Raw genomic sequence first — 20,823 nt, 5'->3', positions numbered from 1 at the left:
CCTCTTCCCTGGGGTGGCTCACAATGCCTGGCACTGAGGAAGCCCCAGCCCCAGCCCAAGCCAAGCTGCAAAGGGCCCCTGTCTGAGGAGACCACATTGCTCCCAAGGGCACTCCTGCAGGGCCCTGCAGATACAGGATGCTAAGGAGGAAGGCGCTGCTCCTTGTTTCTCTGCCTGAAGATTTCACACAGGTCTCTGCAGTGCGCTGTGCCCCTCCCCCAGCCCCTGCCCAAGTCCTCCATCAAAGTGCCCACTGTGCTTGCCCTGGCTCGGGGAGAGGCCTGTGGGGAGGACAGGGCCCGGCCTGAGCTGGGCAGGGACATGGTATTGGCTGGGCACCCGGGCCAGAGATGGGGCTGGAATGTGGCTACAGCTTTGATGAAGTTGGGGCTGGGATTGGGGAGGTAACAAAGGGATAGGCTGTCCTATCCTGAAAGAAGCTAATAGACCAAGAAACTGAGACCCAGGGAACAGAGCATCCTGGGAGGTCAGGAAGGCTGTATCCATGAGGCCATGGCTGGGGGCTGGCCCAGCGGGCACCTGATCCCTGGGCCTCTAAAGCTGGCTGCCCACTGGACTCTCTCAGGTGGGGAAGGCCCCTGGCCAGAATCCCACCCCTGGACTCCAGACGTTCCAGGCAGTGTGGTCTGGGGTAGGGGCAGGGGAGTAAGATGAGATCACCTGGGATGGCTCCAAGGAAGCCAAGGGTGAGGGTGCAGAACATAGGCTCCCCACCCCAGACCGCAGGACTCTCCATCACAGATCCTAACACGTATGGGGCCCGAGCCTCTGCCACCAGATCACTACCACACCCGCACTTCCCTCCCACCTCTCCCCTCCTGCCTTGCTCTCTTGGTTTCTGTTTATGTCCTACCTCCCTTGTTAGACTATGAGCTCCCAGAGGGCAGGCAAACTGGGTACCAAGGGAGGTTTTTAAGTAAATTGAAGCACAAAAAATGGGTAGGTTCATGAACAGGGACAGAGGCAGGCCTGAGTTTCCCATCTTTGCTGAAGCCAGCCAGGTTCAACCAGAGGTCTGAGAGCATGGGGCAGGGTGCAGAAGGAAAGAGTGGAAGAGCAAGGATGGTGGGGGAGAGGGGTCCCCGCAGGGCGGGAGGGGACAAAAGAAAGGGCAGAATGAGGTGGCCCGTGTCAGGGAGAAATTTCTGCCCTCCACCTAATGCCCACTGGGGTCCCAGTTACCAGCGCCCATCTACTCTTACAAGATCTAAGTCCTGCTCATAGGCACCACCTGGGCACACACAATCATGCACCTACATGCACACATGCACATACAGGTACACGCCAGCCCACCAAGCCACATCCAGCCACCTGTACCCTGACCACAGAAGCCAAACTGTCCCGAGGTGAGCCGTGGGTGTCTCTCCTTCTAGTCCCAGCCCTAGGGCCTGAAGCTGACCTGGGGCCTCCGAGGAGGTACCCTAAAGGCAGAGGGAGAGGGGGCCACACACTAATGCCAGAGGCCAGCAGAGGAGGAAGCTGGAAAGCGGAGGTCCCTGGCAAGGTTTGGGACGCCCATTGGCGCAGGCACTGCCATGGGTCCAGGCTTTAGTGCTGGGCAGGTGGTGGCCCAGGAGCCCTCCCCACCCACCAGAGTCCAAAGAGCACAGGTGTGGCTGCCTCATGGCCTCATCTCCATAAGGCCTGCCTGCTCTGTCGGGGCCTCTGCTGTGGCCGCGCCACTAGCAGAGAAGCCACTGCCTTCCCACCGCCAGCACCGGACCACCAGCTCAAACACTTGCCCCTTCGGGGAACCAGCCACTGGAACCCAGGTAAGGGCCTGGCCCTCGGGCAGATCAGGGCCCAGCCGAGCCGCGGGGGATCGCAGGGCAGTGGGGGCAATTCAGTTGCTTCCTGGCCAGGGTCTCTGGCCCATTCTCAGATGTCGCCAGGAGGAGAAAGCCCACGGAGGGCTTGAGACTCAGCTGCCGGCTAGCTGGTAGGAAGCGGGGCAGGGGGAGGCCGGGTTCCAGCTGCATCTCTGGGCTGCTTCTCCCAGGGTCCGTGATGTAGACACGGATGCCTTCCCTGCTCTAGGCCCCAAAATTTGGGGACAAATTGGGTAACTGGGCTGTCACAGACACCCCCTCAGGGGAAAGACAGGTCAAAGCCAGGCCCCGCTCCTCCAACTCCCAATCCTTCATCCCCCCCACCCCCACCCCCACCTTGAGGATTCCCTCCCCTCTCCCCCCCTACTCTCCACCGGATTGTTGGGATCTTGAGCAGCAGGTGTTTCCCTGGACCTGCCCACAGAGACCTGCAGGGACCATCCTGAGGTAGGGGCTGGTGCATGGGGAGGGGTGCTCATTTTCCCTTCTTTGTCTTCCGGATGGAGAAGCAGGAAGTGTTGCAGCCTGAGGGGTGGAGCTGGGGAGAGGGAACAGGCTCTTAGTACCCCTTACCCTTGCAGGGGAAAGGGGTCCTCCCAAACAAGGAAAATAGAGACCCAGCTGCCTCCCTTAACTGTTTACTAGCAACTCATTTCCCCAACACTGAGTCATCTTATCAGATCCTCTGCTATTTTCGTAACAGTACTAATAACAGGGGTGTGGGCTTCTCTCTGACACTTTGCCCGGGATATTCCAGGGTTTCTGTACAACTCAGATGCACCACGCAGAGGCAAGGACACCCATGAAACTGACACCCTATTCATGATGCATACGCCCCTCATTAAAATGACACATACACTTGACCCACACGCTCAGCCAAGTCCTGCCGCACCCTGCACATACGCACACGCTGCATTTACCTCCATTCGGTTTCAACATAGATGTATTTTAGACCCCCTCTGTGCCAGGAAGGCACGGGGTGGGGGACAGCGGTGGTAAGATAAGTCTGCCTCAGGAGGCACAGCCCAGTGACAGAGACACACAATTAAACCGCTGAAGCATGGAGTTTGCAGTCAGACACAGCTGGGTTCATTCTCTGTCAAATACTTGAGACGTCAGTCCTGTTACCCTCTTTGAACCTCAGCTTCCTCATCTGGTAAATGGAACATAACAGCAGCCACCCAACAAGGTCGTTTTGAGGATTAAATGAATTGGTGGAGGTCAAGTCTGTAGAACAGTGCTGAGCACACAGAGATAAAGAAGTATAAGCAATGGTAGGTGCAAATTAAACTCTATAATGTTTATAAGGGGCCTGGCACCAGGCTCACAGCACTAACCAGGGTAGTTGTTGTTAGAGACGAAGGTACAAGATTTGGCCTGGCACTGGGGGAGCGGGCAGGGTAGAGTGGGGTAATCAAGGAGAGCTTCACTGAGGCAGTGATCCTTGGGCTGGAATCTGTTTATTTAGATTCATTTGCTACTGAGGTAACCTTGGTTTATAACATTATGTGAGTTTAATGTGTCTACGTTTCTATTTCTGTATACCCTCCAGCGTGCTCGCCACCAAAAGTTTATAGTTTCCATCCGTCACCATATAGTTGATCCCTTTTACCCATTTTGCCCTTCCTTTCTGGTAACCACTACTTTGTTCTCTGTATCTACGTTTTTATGTGATTTGGTTTGTTCATTTATTTTAGTTTTTTGTTTGTTTTTTATATTCCACATATGAGCAGAATCATACAATATTTGTCCTTCTCTGCCTGGCTTATTTCATTTAGCATAATACCTGCACGGTCCATCCATGTTGTCAAAAATGGCAAGATTTCATCTTTTTTTTATGGCTGACTGGTATTCTATTGAATATACCACATCTTCCTTATCCATCCAACTTGGGTTGTTTCCATATTTTGGTAATTGTAAATAATGCCAAGATGAGCGTAGGGGTGGATATATCTTTCCCAATTAGTGTTTTCATATTCTTTGGACAAATAACCAAACATGGGATCGCTGGATCATATGATAGTTCAATTCTTAACTTTCTGAGGAATCTCCATACTGTTTCCCACAGTAGCGGCACCAATTTACATTCCCATCAACAGTGCACAAGGGTTCCCTTTTCTTTACGTCCTCACCAAAACTTGTTATTTCTTAACTTTTTGATGAAAGCCATTCTGACAGCTGTGAAGTGATACCTCATTGTAATTTTGACTTGCCACTTTTTTTTATTATTGAAGTATAGTCAGTTATAATGTGTCACTCTCTGATATACAGCATAATGTCCCAGTCATACATATACATACATATATTTGTTTCCATATTCTTTTCTATTAAAGGTTATTACAAGACATTGAATATAGTTTCCCGTGATAGTCAGAAAAAAATTTTTAATCTGTTTTTATACATAATGACTTGCTACTCTTGCCCTAGTAATTAGTGATGTTAAACATCTTCTTACATGCCTGTTGGCCATCTGCATGTCTTCTTTGGGAAAATGTCTGTTACTTTGAGCTGGAATTTAAAGGGTTGGGTGGGAAGGGACTCTGGGCTGAAGGTTCAGAGTATGGAAAGGGAAAGAGAGAGAAGATTTGGTAAGACATTTGGGGGAGGGCAGATCACTCACACATCCTACAGAGCCCCATCATAAATATGAATACACAAATGTGTGCAGGTGCACACACATACATCCCCTCTGAGCAGGTTCCCAGCACAAGAGCCAACATTGGCCACTTCTCAATTTGCAGAATTGAAACAGGCTTGGACAAGAGGCTTGCTTCATCAGGGAAGGCTGCCGAACTTAATACCTTCCCTCTAAAAGCTCAGCACACCCATCTGGCATCTTTTACACTCAGGCCCAGGACAGGATCTGGTCCCAGTGCCTGTCCACACAGCTTCCCCAGGCCCATCGGAATGAGCTTTATTGGCCAAATAATGGGAGGCTGGGAGCCTGCCTGGGGCTCTCCCAGGCCCAGCCAAGATGGAGGGCTTCTCAGCGGAGGGCACAGCTGGAGATGGATCCAGAAAGACCCGTGGAGCCAGGAGCTTTGGGAGTGGTCTTGGAGGCCCCAGGTCAGCACCTGGTCCAAGCCTAGGCCGGAGTCAGGGGCAGGCTGTGATCACAGCTCTCCAGCCCGGCTCTGCCCTGGCATCCCTTGCCCCAGCCCTGACGACTCTCTCTCCCATTCAGTCTGGGCTCTAGGGAGACATCTCAGCAGCGTCAGCATGTCCCGGCCCAGCAGCAGAGCCATTTACCGTAAGCTCTCCCTCCAGTGCCCTCTCCCCTTCCCTCCCACTGAGCTCCCGAACCCCCTGCCCTCCGATCTCCCTCCCCATGCCAACCACCCCCTACAGTTGCTTATGTCTCACCTCGTCCTTTGGCCCCCACCCGCTTGCTCTGTGCCATGGCAGTGCACCGGAAGGAGTACTTACAGAGCCTCGCCTTGGAGCCCGCCTATCTGCAGCACAGAGTGGAGGTGAGTAACCCTGAGGTCCCAGACCGTTTCCTGGTTCAACCCAAGTTCTCCCATGTGCCCACCGCCCTGACAAAAAAAACAGATGTCTTAGACAAGACTGCCACTGGAGCCAACGGCCTGACCCAAGCTAGATCAGGTGAGCTTGGGCCCCATGAGTCTAACTGAGCATCTGCTAAGTGCAGGGAGGTGTGGGTGCGGCCGGTAGGAAGACAAGGCAACTGGGCATTGGCAGAGGCCAGCCTAGAGGTTCAGCCGGGGAATGTCCTATCCCCAGACAGAGACAAGTAGCTGAGGGATGGGTCCAGAGGCACCTGCCACCACCCCCGCCTATCTCCAGGCCCACCCCCTGCCCCAGGAACTGCTCTTTGCCCAGGATCTGGCACAGCTGTAGGAAGGAATGTGTGAGGTCAGCGGTCCCTGCGAGAACTTGAAAGGACTGCTGTCTGAGAGGGGAGGTGTCTGGGCCTAAGCTCCCAGGGCAGGCTTGAGCAGCTTGGAGGCTGGAATGGAGGCTCTGGCCCTGCCTAGGAGGACAACACTGGCACTGCCAGATCGAGTTGCCTGAAGAGATGTTGACACCACGGTGAAAGCTCAGACTGGGTGTGGCAGGAAAGAGCAGTCACATGGTCAGGCTGAAGATCTTGGGTAGAAGCCACTCCTGGGCAGCAGCAGATTTAGGGCTCTCGTGGAGAAGCCAGGAGGGATGCTGGAGCAATGGTCTGGAGGCCCCAGAGAACAGCAGAGTCAGACTCCACCAGCCAGCTGGGTTGGGGCCAGGAGCACTAGGCTTCCTGGAGGAGGTGGGGGTTGGGAATCGACTTCATTTATGTCCAGCAGGCAAGAGCAAGAGCTGGCATCTTCAGGATGCCAGGTCATTTGCTCAGGATGTCAGGGGCCCCTGAACATGCCAGTTGTGTGAACTGGGAGCTTTGCAGAGGGCAGGGTGGTGGGATCAAGGGGCATGACGCAGACCACATCCTCCCAACAAGGGCCTGGAGGGGAGGGCGAGGGGCAAAACTGCGACTTGTGAAGGCAGCATTTGGATGGGAGAAGGGAAGGGTCTCCTGCAGGAGGGAGAATAGCAGCAAAACCTGCTGGAATGATCAGACTAGCAGGGGACAAGGGCCTCTAGCAGGCGACAAGGGCCTGCGTGGAGACTGAGGTCAGTATGGACCTCTCCGGGCAAGAATCAGGGAGGGGAGGGGGCTTGACTTCTTCCTGAGGGGCTGGGAGGTGATCGATTAGCAGAAGTGGGAAACGCATTCCGGGCATGGGGAACAGCATGAGCAAAGGCACGGAGACTAGAACGTAAGATTAGTGAGGACCAGGCTGGAATGGTGATTCCCAAAGAGGGCCAAGGAATCGGGGGACAGAATTTGAGCATCCTATATCCCACCCAGTTCAGACTTCATTGGTTGGGTAACTGAATCCCACATCTACCACCATGTAGCCTTCAACTGGCCTGGACTGTTAAAGACCATGACTGTCCTCCCTCCAGAGTCCTAAACCCCCTCCTGTTACAGCCCATCAGCCTCTGACTTGGAGGCCCCATCCTAGCCTGACCATCTCTGGCCCTCACATTGGCCCTAGAAGCCTGCTTTATGGGGATTGCCTGTGACCTTCCCCACAAGGGTACCAGGGACATGTCTTCCTCCTCTGCTGCCTTTCCCCCACCCCCACCTGTGATGCCCCCTTTCCAAACCTTCTCTCAGTCCTGGGTCTCCTCCTCTCCCCTCAGCACCTGATGACGTGTAAGCTGGGGACTCAGAGAGTCCAGGAACCCAAGGATGCCCTGCAGAAGCTGCAAGAGTTGGATGCTCAGGGCCGGGTGTGGAGTCAGGACTTGCTTCTGCAGGTCAGAGATGGCTGGCTTCAGCTGCTGGACATCGAGACAAAGGTCAGCCTCCCAACATTTCCCACAAAGGGTCATAGCTAACCTAGCCTGTACACCGGGCATGAATGCCATCCCCCCATGCCCCACCTGGAAGCCACCCCTCCCCATAGACAATACCCACCCCACATACCCAGGACTAAGAAGAAACCGAAACAAGGATCGGGGAGATGACACCTCACCCTGGGCCACTAGAAGGATGGGGCAACCCAGGTCAGGAGCCACCCTGGCTCTCAGTGACCTCACAGCCAAACTCTCTGCCTGGTCCAGGAGGACCTGGAGTCTTACCGCCTGGATAGCATCCAGGTCATGGACGTGGCACTCAACACCTGCTCCTACAACTCTGTCCTGTCCATCACCGTGCAGGATTCAGGCCTGCGAGGCACGAGCACTCTGCTCTTCCAGTGCCAGGAAGTGGGGGTGAGTAGCCAAGGCTGGGGCTGGGTAGAGAGTGGGTGTGGGATCCAACGACCATCACCTCACCCCCACCGCCTCCCTGATAACTGTTTCCTCCAGGCAGAGCGACTGCAGACCAGCCTGCAGAAGGCTCTGGAGGAGGAACTAGAGCAAAGGTAGGCAGCCTCTGCCTAGCCCACCCGCAGGACCTCAGAGCTCAGGCCTGGATGGGCCAGACCCTGTCCCACATCTAGGGGAGTCCAGGGCCTGTGGTCCAATAATGTAGGCATTGACCTGGGGAGGGGCCAGGCTGGAGCCAGAGCACAGATGGGCGTGGGGAAGGGCTAGGGCTGGGGCTAGGCCCAAGCAACACTGGAAACTGTCCCCAGAGACTGACATGGGACCAATGGGTCCCAGAAAGCAGTAGGTGAGACAGGGGAGAGTCAGAGAAGGGTTCAGATGGAGATCAGGGAGCAGGGCTGGTGGGGCTCCTGGGTCCTGAGTCAGAAGTGTGGGCAGAGCCTCTGTTCCAAGAACTTTATCAAGGCTGTATCCCCATCATGTGCTCAGCAGACCACAATTTGGAGCCCTTCGCCCAGGCCAGGCCAGATGGAGGGAGCCTCCTCTGGAAAGGCCACTCCCTAAGGAGCAGGTACCCACTCCAGAGCAGGTGCCCCTTCCAGAACGGCCCTACTGGATGACCCCAGAGCACAGTAAGTTTGGGCGTGGGAGCCGGTGGGAGGAGAGGGTTCTAATCAAAGAGCAAAGAGGCTCTGAGCCATGGTCCCGTTCCACTGCAGGCATCCCGCCATCCCCAAAGCCCCTGCCACACCGCTCCAGCGGCAGAGAGCTCAGCGCCTTCACTCTGCCTCCTCTGAAGCGGTCCTCATCCCCCGAGGACCCAGAATCGGATAAGGTAACTATAGATTGTCTTGGGCTTGCTGAGGCCTGGCTGAAGGACACTAGTCGTCCCTCACAGCCCAAGAAACCGGGTCCCAGGACAGCCAAGGCAGGCCCCAGGCTGAGGAGGGACACAGAAGCTTGGTCAGACCCTGAGCTGGGTCTGAAGCTCAGGCCTGTGGTTGGGAGGGGCAGGGTGGGGTTGTGAGTTCCAGGGTGGGCATAACTGCCCACTCAGGCCATGGGTTGTTGGGGTCCAGGAGGTGCTGGACCATCTCCTAAGGGATATCGAGCTATTTGTGGGAAAGCTGAAGGAGGCCCAGTCAAAGACCAGTCGTAAGAAGAGACTGGGGAAAAAAAAGAAGAAGAATCAGGCAGGTGAGTGCTGAGGGCAGGGGAGGGGTGGGGGAGAGTCTTGGGATGATCTGTGACCCACCACCTTCTCTCTTTTCTCTGTAGGGATAACAGAGGCACATTACATCGACTGCTTCCAGAAGATCAAGTACAGCTTCAACCTCCTGGTATGTGGCTTCCCAGCCCCTTTGCCTGCTCTCCCCCCTTCCCAACCCTGCTCCCCGTCCCCCTCCCTCTCCCAGCAGGCCCCTCCTCTCTGGTCTCATGGACATCCCAAGCTTCTCTAGTTTCTTCCCCTGGAACCCTCCCTCCCCACTCTTGGGACTTTTTGGAGAATATTAGGCTCCCAACCAGGGCCCAGAACAATTTTGGGACCCTGGGGTCCTGGTGAAGGTTGGGTGGGAGGAAGGGTGGTGACAGGGTTCACCCTGTGTCCCTAGGGGAATCTGGCCATCAGGCTGCAGGAGACAAGTGCCCCTGAGTTCGTGCACATCCTCTTCCAAATTCTGAATTCCGTGAGTTGGGCAAGGCCAGGGTGGGAAAGAGGGACATGCTGAAACTAAGATGGGACAGAGGCTGGGGGGTAGGCAGGGGGCAGAGGGAGGCTATAGGTCTGCCCTTTGCTCACCCGAATACACACTGGTTTTTGACCCCAAGACACCGTATCCACTGTGCATAGCACCCCTTCAGCAGACTAGACAGGCCAGGGTTGGAGCCAAGGGCACCAGTGGGGAGGAGGTGTACGTGGTAACATGGCATTGCAAACGTGGGAAGCCAGGGACCCTTGGCCCTTTCCTACTCCTGTTTGGCCCTGCGGGAGCCTAGGCTTCCAGACACCTTCCATCCCTCCCCTAGATCCTGGCCCAGTGCCCTGAACCTAACTTAGCAACCCAAGTGATCTCGCCGCTCCTCACCACCAAAGCCATTGATCTGCTGCAGTCTTGTCTAAGCCCACCTGAGAGGAACCTCTGGAAGGGGCTGGGAGTGGCCTGGACCACCAGCCGGTGAGTGACGACAAGGCCTGAATGAATCGGGGGCAAGCGGCAGAGGGGCATAGGTCAGGACATCAGAGGTGGCAGGCTCTACATTGTATCGCAACACAAACAGAAATTCTGTACCCATTAAACAGCCAAACAAAACTCAGCCCATTCCTCCCTCTCCCCAGCCCCTGGTAACTTCTAGTCTACGAAATATCTCAAAACAAGTTGGGGGACTCCACCTGGAGTTCCCAACTTTATATTAAGCTAAGTATAAACAATTTAATTCCCACCACCGAAGGAAAGCATTATCTCAGAAAAAAGAGCAATCCATCCCAAGAGGGGAGAGTTGGCAACCTTCTACTAAAATATTTTCTCATTTTGTCAAGGACAAAGTGAAAACTTTGTCTCAGTCCAGTTCAGATTTTAAGAATTACTGACGTAAGAGATGCTGCAAATATAACATCAATAAAGAGTCACAACCAACCAGCCGAGGAGCTGAGAGAGAAAAAGATATTGTTCCACGTGGGTATAACCGTGAGATGGGCAGCCGGGCAGCGAGCCCCACTGATGGGAGCTGTGGCGGGTGGAGGGGGATGAAACCAACTTGGATGTGCTGAGCTGAGACGTCAGCAGAACATTCCACAAAGACAGATAGCCTGGCCTTCAGGGGAGAGGTCCGACCTGGCTACATGGGTTTGAGAACAGTCAGTAGAGAGGTGACAGCTGGGGCCACCTGGAGGTAAGCACTGCAGTGGGAGCCCCAGAGCTCACTTTAACAAGCACACTCTGCTCTCCCCATGAGACGGGCCTGGGGAAACTTCTGCATGTAGGTGGCGAAAGGAAAAGGGGTGAAGGAGGCAAAGAGAAATTCCAGAGTTAAAAGGAGAAGAAAAAAGCAGAAGCATGAAATCCAAAAAAGGGTTTTAGAAAGAGAAATCAACTGGGAAATAAGTCACTAGTTCTAGAAGTTTTTTTTACCTAATGATTTTTTTTTTCCATGCAGCCCCATTAAAGGATTTTTATGTCCAATCCACCTAAAGATATGAATTATAATTTAATGTAATCTATTTCTCTTACTGTGGTAGAATATACGTAGGATAAAATTGACCATTCTAACCACTTTTAAGTGTATAATTCAATGACATTAAATACATTAACAAGGTTGTGCAACTATTACCACTGTTCATTTCCAGAACTTCTCAGCATCCTAAATAGAAACTCTATATCCATTAAAAAATTAACCAAAACTCTGTCCCCATTCCTCTCTTTTCCCAGCCCCTGGTCACCTCTATTCTATTTTCTGTCTCTATTTATTATTTTAAATACAAAATTAAGTCTGATGTACCCTAAGATGTTTTCTAATTTCTTAAAATAACCAAAAAATGAATGAATGAAAAGAAAGACAGAAACAGGAAATAAAATAACTAAAGAGATGGAAAAAACCTCGAGAGTTGAATTTCAGGCAAATTAAATTCAGGTGATGATTTTAGGCAAATTGACCCAAGGCTACAAATAACACTAAATTCTGTGGTAATCCAGAGGCGTGTAGACCATACAAGGCCATTGGGTTTGGCAATCAGGAGATTATATCAGAACTTTGTGTTTTTTTCAGTGGAGGTACTGGGACTGAATCCAGGACCTCACGCAGGCATACACACTGGGCACACGCTCTATTACTGACCTATACTCCCCCCTGCCCCAATTAGGACTTCAGAAGAACTAGTTTCAATAGAGAAACGGCAGAGGTAAAAATCAGGTTGCAAGGCATAATGAAAGAACTAGAATTAAGAAAATATAGGCAGGGCATATGGACATATTCTCAAAAAATCTGACAGAGAAGGTAACAAAACAACAGCTTCAAAGGAGTAGTAACAAGGTCAAGGGGAGACTTGAGCACGTTTTTAGGGCAAAGAAAAGGAGCCAATTAAAAAGATTCAGAAGGGGGAATAATTTCTTTGTCCCCACTGCTACATGCTTATTAGCTGCCTCCTCTGTACCATGCACTGTAGTCAGGATACAGCGCTCAAGGAGTTCAACAGAGTAAGAAACGCAGACGTGTGAGAATCACGTGAGAAGAGCAGTAATCCAGGGTGTCTGGAGATCAGCAGCCAGGCGGGGAGGGGACTTCCTCAAGGAGGGGAGTTGGTGTTCCCCAGGCTGGAAGGGCAGGATAACCCAAGCAGAACAGGGAGGCCACAAATAGCACCACTCCTCCTGGGTCCTGGGCAATGAGGAGGCAGGGAGGCTGAGAGGCAAGAAACAGCCTGCACGCTAGAGGCAGCCAGAGCGCTCTGCTGTGATCACAAGGCAGAGTTCCCCACACTAGCTGGCTAGAAAGAGATCTGCTGCTGGGAAACTAAAAACAAGTTTAGAAAAATACCGCACGGGACCCCAGGGTGGGGTCTTTCAGTCCTACCACTCTGTGGTTCTACCGCTTTAATTCAAACCGCCTGGCTCAGTGAGATCCAGTACCCAGCGTGTTTTTATGGTGTTGATATATCTGCACTCTCACGGGCAGAAGTGAGGCTGGCCCACAGGTCCCTGCACCATGGGATTTGTTCATGCTTGGCTCTTCGCTCCTATGTGGGTGTCCCGGAGCCTTTCCTTTGTGCAGGGGGGCCATGTCCTCCATTCTCTAGAAGACCCCTGGGGCTAAGCCCCATCATCTCCCTCTCCACAGCCTGGCACAGAGTGGACTCAGTTTTGTTCTCTCCCCAGGGCCAACTGGACAGGCAGTGAGCCCCTGCCCTACAAACCCACATTCTATGATGGTTGGCAGCTTCCAGAACCTTCCTACCAGGTAAGGGGAGCTTAGCACAGAGCCCTATTCAAAACCCTAGTCTCTGGCTAGTTTCTGCCCTCTCAGTCCGAACCATAGTCACATGACAACTACGTGGTAGGTGGGTATGTGCGGTGGGCAGACAGGAGAGGGGATATGAGGCAGCCATGTGCAAGTGGGTCTGGGGTCTCACACCTCACCTCCCGATCACCACGCTGGCTGACATCCTGCTCTTCCTCTGTTTTGCCCCTGCAGGCACATTCGAGATACCAGGACCCTGATTCCCTCCGGTATGCCCTGGCTTATTCAGGACTGTGTGGTTCTGGGCAGGGAGGGACAGGGCTGATCCTGTGGATCTGTGGATTTGACATCTCACTGCCCCCCGGGCTCTCTTTCGATCCAACACATACATATACAAGTACATCCCTCCCCTACTTTGGATGAAAAGGCAGTTTTTTTACCTTCCCAGGCTCCAATCCCTTCTTCTCTCAATACTCCCCATACACACCTCTGATTTCCCAGAGTTTGGGTATAAAATGCTCAAATGTGAACTCAGATACAGAAAATCCCACTCCCGGAAGAGTCTTCAGAAATCCACATTATTTCAGATCCCTTCTGCCTATAGAAACTCACACTCCAAGCCCAACTAACAATGACCTTCCATTAAACTCTGTGGAATCCCAAAGTCATCGCCAGACTCCGGGTGGAAGATAGCTGGGGCTCTGGGGCTGAGGCCCCACTCTCCAGCCATCCTGACTCTGACTCTGGGGGTGGCGGGATGGGAAGCCCTAGGTTAGGGAGCACCTCACACTTTGCTCAAGAGGAGACAAACAACCATGGCCCCGACCTTGTGCCATCCAGACCCGGATCTGTCAAGCCAACCCTGAAAATGCAGGTCCTATATGAGTTTGAAGCTAGGAACCCACAGGAATTGACTGTGGTCCAGGGAGAGGTGCTTGAGGTGAGGCTGGGGCTTGAGCCGAGAAAAGGACATGGTGGTTGGTGGGAGCTACCGGGAGCCTGGGGTGGGTGCCCGGGTATGGGGCTGCTGGGGTGGGTGGCCTAGAGGGGGAAAAGGACTACAGGGAAGGGCCAGGAGGGAGAAAGCCTGGTGGGGGAGGGGGAAGGCTGACTGGACAGAGGCTCAGGTGACTGATGTAGTGACTCTCGGCAGATTCTGGACCAGAGCAAGCGGTGGTGGCTGGTGAAGAATGAGATGGGGCAGAGTGGCTACATCCCCAGCAATATCCTGGAGCCCCTACAATCGGGGACCCCCAGGAGCCAGAGCGAGTCACCCCTTCAGGTACTACCCGGCAGAGACTATTCAGAAGCTACAAGGCCCAAGTCAAAATTAGGGGCAGGGAGGATTCAGTGACAAGTGGAGGAGATGGTCCTTGTTCAATTTAATCAGTATTATCGCATGCTTACTGTTTGCCAAGCTTATCATGGGGCCAGGGCAGAGAAAAAGCCTGCCAGACAAGCAAACCATGGAGTGAGAAAAGGGATTTGATGGAAGCCCAGAGAAGGGACCCAGATGACAGGGGGTTGTGGGTGGCTCTGAGATGAGATGGCCTCTGACCCCCAGTTCCCCTGATTCTAGGCTCCAGTGCTTCGACTTAACTCAAGGCCTGAGGAGGTCACTGCCTGGCTGCAGGCAGAGAACTTCTCCACTGTGTGAGTGCCTAGACCCACGGGGTGCAACGGGAGAACCTCTGTAAAGGGCTCAGATAATGGCCCAGGAACCCCGGAGACCCAGAACATACAACCTGGTCTACACGGTGCAAGAAAGACCCACAGGTGCTACCGTGTGGCAATGCTACCTCGGCTGAGTTAAAGAGAGTAGAAGAGGGGACGATCCATGCCTCCATCAGTGCACTAAATTAGGAGCCCAAGCTGTGGGGAAGGGAGCAGGGTTGGAGCCAACCCCAGCTGCCAACCACTCTTCCCCACCACAAGAGTCTCTTCCAGGGCACCTATGTCTTCAACCCTAGGAGTTCTGAAATTGGTTTAAGCCAATTTGTGTATCTTACTCCCTCACCTCCAAATACCCTATTCCACGAATTCTCCTATAACCCCAGCCCCAAGCCCAAACAGCCCCTTCTCCACCCAGATACCCAGGCCTGGGTCCTCCTACCCTACCACTGACAGTTTCTGCTGGGTTTTTGCCCCCAGCACGGTGAAGACCCTCGGGTCCCTGATGGGGAGCCAGCTGCTTCACATGAGACCCGGGGAGCTACAGATGCTGTGTCCACAGGAGGCCCCACGGGTCCTGGCACGGTTGGAGGCTGTCAGAAGGACGCTGGGGGTGAGGACACCCTGGGGTCCTGACCCCCCACTGGAAATGTGGGGTACTCTCTGAATGAGAGTGCCAGGCACACAAGCCAGCAGGCCCAACCCTGGGGTGGCACTCAGTGTGGCAGGTCTGGGCACAGGAAAGTCCCCCAGAGGCTTGACTTCATGTGCTCAGGCACACCTTGAAGCTCACAGCTGATTGTTAGCATGAGCTCTGGGGTCCCTCAACCGGCACCAGCCTCATCCCAATCCTTTTCTTTCCTCAGATGAGCCCTTAAGCACCACCTCAGGCACCTCAAAGACCAAGGCTCTCTCACAAGCAAGATGGTGGATCTGATACTCTTTAGAGCTCTACGAATTCCTCTTTCAGGTCCCCAGGTTGCAGCAAACCCCATACTCCAGCTCATACAGCAAAGAGGATGAGAGCCTAGATGTTGAGACAAATGGTGCCCCTTCTCATTGTTGAGAGCTCTCTCCAGTTACCACCTATTTATTGCAACTTTTTTCTGAGCCTGGAGCACTTATGCCTAGATTTGTCAGGATTCTGTTTAGTCCCTCTCCTCCCCAATAAAAGTATCTTCAAGTTTGTCGTGTGCTTCTCTTGCAGCCTCTTCTGGCCCTAATGGAGGCCAGAGGCAGGGAGTCAGGAGGAGCTGGGACATTGGGCATGAAGAGCAGCAGTCCCACATCCACCACTGGGCCAGAATGTTTGAATGTGAGTGGGAATTCACTGGAGCTGAGAGTCAGAATCTGAGAATTATGGCCCAAACACTCCAGACTTTCTAAACTTCAACATAAGGCTATACTCCACATCTTTATCCTCCTTTGTACGTGTCTCCCAGTATATTCCATGGCACCCACCACAGCTGAAGGCACCACCCTTCACAGGAGCAAAGAGTACTGGGACTGACAGTGGTCAATTTTGATCAGCTGTACCGGCTAATGATCCACAGAAGCACTAAAAAGCACAACATGTGGTCCAAGATCTACTTGCCAACTTTCTCTTTTAATCCTTTTGTCCCCTCCTATTAGGTGAGCTAACTTTGAGCCCTTTCCCCATCTTGTCTCTTTAGTGGCAGAGCATAGAAAATATTGGACTGAAAGTTGACCGTCCACCAATCTGACAAGCTGTTTCACTCTCCGGGTCCGTTTTTTCAGAGGTTAAGTGACAAGTGTGGACTGTCTGTGGCTTCAAATATTTGGCATACATAGCCTTCTTTAACCTCATAACTGTCGGAGACTCCCCTCCCCACATAACAGAGACTACTTTCATTGATTTAATCTATAGATAAGGCTTAATGTACCTATGGATTGAGGGCCTCTTGAGGATTCTCAAGATGTTCCCCTAAGTCTCTCTTAGCTGAATTTGTCCATGACCGTAACACTGTCATGGGCCCTAGAATATCCTATTTTTCCACTACCTATCATTCCCTCAAGTTCCTGCTCTCAGAAAAATCACCTCTCCTAGCTGGTAACACTAAACAGGAAAGTAAACATTTTTCCTTACAAAACAGAACAAAGGTGAGACCCTTAGCATCTGACTGTCAAGGGCAAAAATTAACCAGAAAAGTTAATTTGGGGGGATGGAGAGAAGAGATATAGACATATTGCCTTCTGGGGCTTCATGGAGGTGAAGCAGTCCTAGAAACAGGGAAACCTTCCAGGACCAGAAAAACAAAATGTTTTAGCCACGTGCTTGCTCCTCAGGGTTCCCAGTAAAGACTGAGATGATATGAGGCTGCCTGGATATCCAAGTGCAGGGGAACCAGCACAAATTGTGCCATTAGACAGACCTAGGTTTGAATCCTAGACCACCCATGGGAACTTGAGATTAGAAAGACAACTCACCCAACCTCCTGACAGGCTTCGCTAATCCTCTATAAAATAGGCATAAAGCCTACTTCACAAAGTTGTTGTTAAGCTTAAATTGGAATAAACTTGCTAACATATATGAAATACCTAGACTAATTGCCCAGTATACTGCTTATATATCAGAGTTGTTCAGTAAGTGTTAGTCTCATATTCCAAGTTAACTCATGACTGGACTGTTGTTATCTTGGGAGAAATCCAGGCATTATAGATTCACTTGTCCTTATGGGTTTGTACTTTTTTCCCCTTTCTTCTCTACATGAAAAGTCCTTTTAAAAAGTTTCATCTTTGCTCCAGCCAAACTAAAGGGGAAATGTAATTTCCCAAATCTAGGAGAGGGGGCCTAGGGGCTCCGTGTCCTAAATGGCCATGCTGTGGAGGCCAGGCCAGAAATCTACCAAGTACTGCAGACTCCTCCCCCATCCACCCTCCGCACACACGCCGAAGATAGAGATTCCCTGGTGGTCAGTCTCAGTAGATCCCAGTGCTTGTTCACCTCCCCCAAATCCCCTCACCCACGATCCATAAATACATATGCCTGAATCCCACTTTTCTCACCACCTGGGCTGTTAGCGCTCACCCTACCCTAATTGGCACTATTAACAAACAGTGCGGCTTCACGTGTGGAGAATGCAAAGCCCCAGACGCAGGCCTTAGGCTCACCAGCCTCTCTCCTCCCGCCTCGGGATCGCCCATCCCAACCCCAGGGCCTACAGAAGTCGCGCCCGTACCTGCCAGGGCGGACACGCAGAAGGAGCCACGAGGACGTGGGGGCGGAGTCAGGAGCATACGTTGTCCCCGCCTACTTACGTTGGTTATAAAGCTCTGCCAGTGGGGGTTCTACTGCCAGTTCTCGCCGGGACCCAAGCGACCTAGGCATGTCGTCGTGCAAGTCGGCTGTGGTTTTGGGTTACTGGGATATTCGCGGGGTGAGTGAGGTCCCAACCGTTGAGCCGCCTGTCGGGAGACGGCCGCGGAGGTGGTCGAGGCCTATGGTCAGCGGTCTCAGAGAAGCGGCGCCACTCGGGAGCCAAGCCTCTTTCGCCGCGATGCGCTACGCTGTGCGGCCGGCCCCAACCAAGTTAGCTCCCGAGAGACGGAGGCCGACCCCTGCCCCGCCTCTGGGATCGCAGGGCCCGCGGGCAGCAAGCCGCCGGTCGGTCTCGGGGGGCCGCTTAACGACCGCTTAGATGGGCAAGATGCAGCCCTGGGCCGGAGGGGGGCGGGGACGTTGGCGGCCGGGCGTTGTGGGGACGGTAGGAGCCGCGCTGGCGCTGACGAGGGGCGGGGGCTTTTCTCCCCAAGCTGGCTCATGCCATCCGCATGCTCCTGGAGTTCACGGATACATCTTATGAAGAGAAACGTTACACGTGCGGGGAAGGTAATGCCGCTCTGGCTGCCCGTGCGACGCCAAGCTAAGCCAGGCAGGCCCTCCAACTGACCCTATCTTTTGTGCCCTGAGGGTGGCGTCACCCTGGTCTGGTGGGACTTTTGCCACAGTCACCTGGGAGCTCACTGCTGTGTCCTGTGTGTCAGCATCCTTTATCTGGAGATGGGGAGTCTCCGTCTGCCGTAGCCCAACCCTGTCTTAATACTTAATGGATAATGGTTAAGCTTTTAGGGCCTGGGTATGTGAGGTATTGGAATTAGGTTGTGTCTTCATATCTTTTCACTCTCCTCAGGTGGGATATTGAGGTTGGACCTCATTTCATTCTTTCTTACAGCTCCTGACTATGATAAAAGCCAGTGGCTGGATGTGAAATTCAAACTAGACCTGGACTTTCCTAACGTAAGTGGCTTTAGGAGAAGAGGGGGTGGAAGGGAAGGCCTTCAAGTATATCCTTGCTTCTTTTCTCTCTACTCTTGGTGGAAATCTAGAAAAGGGGCTCTTAACCTGAGTAGAATAGATAGAATTCAGGAGTCCTTGAACTTGGATGGAGAAAAAAGTGACATTTTCATTTCCACCAACTGCTAACTAAAAGTTAACGGTTCCTTCTGCTGTGAATATAGTCAGTAAGTGACATTGATTATTAGCCATACCTATGACTTTGTCACTAGTAGAAATTGGATATTTTCCTATTGTATTACATGTGTTGCAGATACTATAAATGTTATTTACATTTATCATACTTTGAAATTATGGCAGTTATTACATCTTGTTATTTAATGTATTCATAGTCATTTATTATGCTTAAAATTTTGTTCCTTTAATGTTTTATAGGTTGTGTAAAGATATGTAACTTGCTTTATGCATTTAGAAACTTTATGCTGAGAAAGAGTCCTTAGCATGCACATACCCATACACACGCGCAGATTAAGCACCCCTGTCTAGAATTAATGGGGATTCAGTTGCTACCTTCTGCTTATTTTCTTCTTTCTCCTAACACAGCATCTTTTCTCTACTGTTCACTTCCCTACAAGTCTTGTCTTCCCCTGGAGAGAGAGGCAGGGAGGCAAGAGAGAGCCAGGTGGTTTTCTCTCCTTTTCTTGTCCTTTTCCTTCCAGCTGCCCTATCTCATGGATGGAAAGAACAAGATCACCCAGAGCAATGCCATCTTGCGCTACATTGCTCGCAAGCACAATATGTGTGAGTGGGGGTCGGGCTGGTGAGGTGAGGGCTGCTCACCTGGGTGTGGGTAATGCCAAGGGTGATTTCTTGTCCTTTGGCCTATAGGTGGTGACACTGAAGAAGAAAAGATTCGAGTGGACATCATGGAGAACCAAATAATGGATTTTCGCATGCAACTGGCACGAATCTGCTACAGCCCTGACCATGTCAGTTTCCTTAGCAGGAAGGCATCAAGAAAAAGGAACATTTAGGGACCTATTAATTCTGCTCCATTTTGCTGCTGCTCCCTTCCCACCAAGTGTGTCAGAATAGGAAACAAAACTCTTATTTGGGGAGGGGGGGGATTTGTTTGTCATATAACCTTGGTGTTAGCCCCTTTTCCTTTCCAAACCCCTCCTTTCCATCCTGCCACCCCTACCTGAATCAGTGAGAGGAAAGCACCTAGAGAAGGGGCCACTAAGTGTCTATCACTAACTCATGCCCTGATTCACGTGTAGATGCTGGCAGCTGTTCTCACTTTCTCTTTTACCTCTCTCCCAGGAAAAACTGAAGCCTTCATACTTGGAACAGCTTCCTGGACAACTGAAACAATTCTCCTTGTTCCTGGGGAAATACTCATGGTTTGCAGGGGAAAAGGTAGGAAGAAAGGGAAGGGAGGGGAATCCCTTTTTATCTCTGCAGGTGTTAATGAACTCCCCCCACCTAACCATCTTCTTGTCCCTCTAGCTCACCTTTGTGGATTTCCTCACCTATGATGTCTTAGATCAGAACCGTATCTTTGAGCCCAGGTGCCTGGATGAATTTCCAAATCTGAAGGCTTTCATGTGTCGTTTTGAGGTGATGCTCCCTGCACCTTGGTCTTACAAAAGGGGACCCCATTGTGGTAGATTCTTGCCCAATACTAGCTTTTGCCTAAAGGGATCAATAATTGGGCACCTCTAAACCTTGACGTCCTGGGAAGGTCCTGGCTTCTATACCCTGAAGGCACTGTCTACAAGAAATGGCGAAGATGGGGGATATGGAGGGGGAGTCAGGCAGCATGTGAGTGTGGCTGTTTTGTAATGGGTCTGTTAGACTGGGTTAGAGTCTTTGTATGGTTTGGTGTGCTTTCCCTTCAGGCTTTGGAAAAAATAGCTGCCTACATGCAGTCTGACCGCTTCCTCAAGATGCCCATCAACAACAAGATGGCCCAGTGGGGCAACAAGAGAATATGCTGAGCAGGAGGCCGACTTGCACTGCTTGTTTTTGTTCCATCCTGTCCCTAGGGGACCTGTACTCTCTCCTCTGCTCTTTTCAATAAATAGCACTTAGGCTACTGGTGTCCAGCTGGATTTCTGTTGGGAGTAAAGGCTAAAGGAGAATAAGGACATATGAATTCAATCACTGCAGTACTGATATTTCCCCATCCCACAGCTGGGTTCAAGGGTTAGAGGTTCTCGCCCAGACCTGGAGAGTGAGCACTAGAAGTAGAGG

The 20,823-nt window shown here is 52.1% G+C and overlaps 2 protein-coding genes and 1 long non-coding RNA gene across 11 annotated transcripts in view; 2 read left to right on the top strand and 1 right to left on the bottom strand.

Annotated features, from left to right (window-relative positions):
• LOC123614900 (uncharacterized) overlaps positions 1-18,080 on the bottom strand; it is a 29,955-nt gene extending 11,875 nt beyond the window's left edge. The window contains exon 1 of the long non-coding RNA XR_006722390.2: positions 17,592-18,080. This is a non-coding gene — a long non-coding RNA (uncharacterized LOC123614900). The remainder of the gene's footprint in view (positions 1-17,591) is intronic.
• On the top strand, positions 1,610-15,498 carry EPS8L3 (EPS8 signaling adaptor L3). Of its 8 annotated transcripts, XM_074370121.1 has the most exons (21): positions 1,612-1,793; positions 2,248-2,297; positions 2,995-3,124; positions 5,035-5,100; positions 5,256-5,320; positions 7,059-7,217; positions 7,482-7,631; positions 7,728-7,783; positions 8,178-8,320; positions 8,408-8,523; positions 8,768-8,885; positions 8,967-9,028; positions 9,302-9,376; positions 9,717-9,865; positions 12,560-12,641; positions 12,876-12,910; positions 13,407-13,581; positions 13,795-13,923; positions 14,221-14,294; positions 14,793-14,925; positions 15,179-15,498. In XM_074370121.1, the coding sequence occupies exons 4-21, from the start codon at positions 5,070-5,072 to the stop codon at positions 15,188-15,190; spliced, it is 1,764 nt and encodes a 587-aa protein (XP_074226222.1). In that variant the 5' UTR covers positions 1,612-1,793; positions 2,248-2,297; positions 2,995-3,124; positions 5,035-5,069; the 3' UTR covers positions 15,191-15,498. The 8 variants fall into 8 exon arrangements, with proteins under 8 accessions (XP_074226224.1, XP_074226225.1, XP_074226222.1 ...); XM_074370122.1 differs by lacking the exon at positions 2,248-2,297; XM_074370120.1 differs by lacking the exon at positions 2,995-3,124.
• Positions 17,556-20,665, top strand: GSTM3 (glutathione S-transferase mu 3). 2 transcript variants are annotated; one of them, XM_010948266.3, is made up of 8 exons: positions 17,556-17,710; positions 18,087-18,162; positions 18,506-18,570; positions 19,287-19,368; positions 19,456-19,556; positions 19,891-19,986; positions 20,077-20,187; positions 20,469-20,665. In XM_010948266.3, the coding sequence occupies exons 1-8, from the start codon at positions 17,660-17,662 to the stop codon at positions 20,565-20,567; spliced, it is 681 nt and encodes a 226-aa protein (XP_010946568.1). In that variant the 5' UTR covers positions 17,556-17,659; the 3' UTR covers positions 20,568-20,665. The 2 variants fall into 2 exon arrangements, with proteins under 2 accessions (XP_010946568.1, XP_074226227.1); XM_074370126.1 differs by lacking the exon at positions 18,087-18,162 and having other exon boundaries at positions 17,642-17,710.
• The last annotated feature ends 158 nt before the right edge of the window (positions 20,666-20,823 follow it).

Source organism: Camelus bactrianus, chromosome 9 (assembly GCF_048773025.1).
Source record: "Camelus bactrianus isolate YW-2024 breed Bactrian camel chromosome 9, ASM4877302v1, whole genome shotgun sequence".
Classification (NCBI taxonomy): Eukaryota; Metazoa; Chordata; class Mammalia; order Artiodactyla; family Camelidae; genus Camelus; species Camelus bactrianus.
Note: the sequence above shows the minus strand (reverse complement) of the source record. Positions and strands in the feature narration are given on the sequence as shown.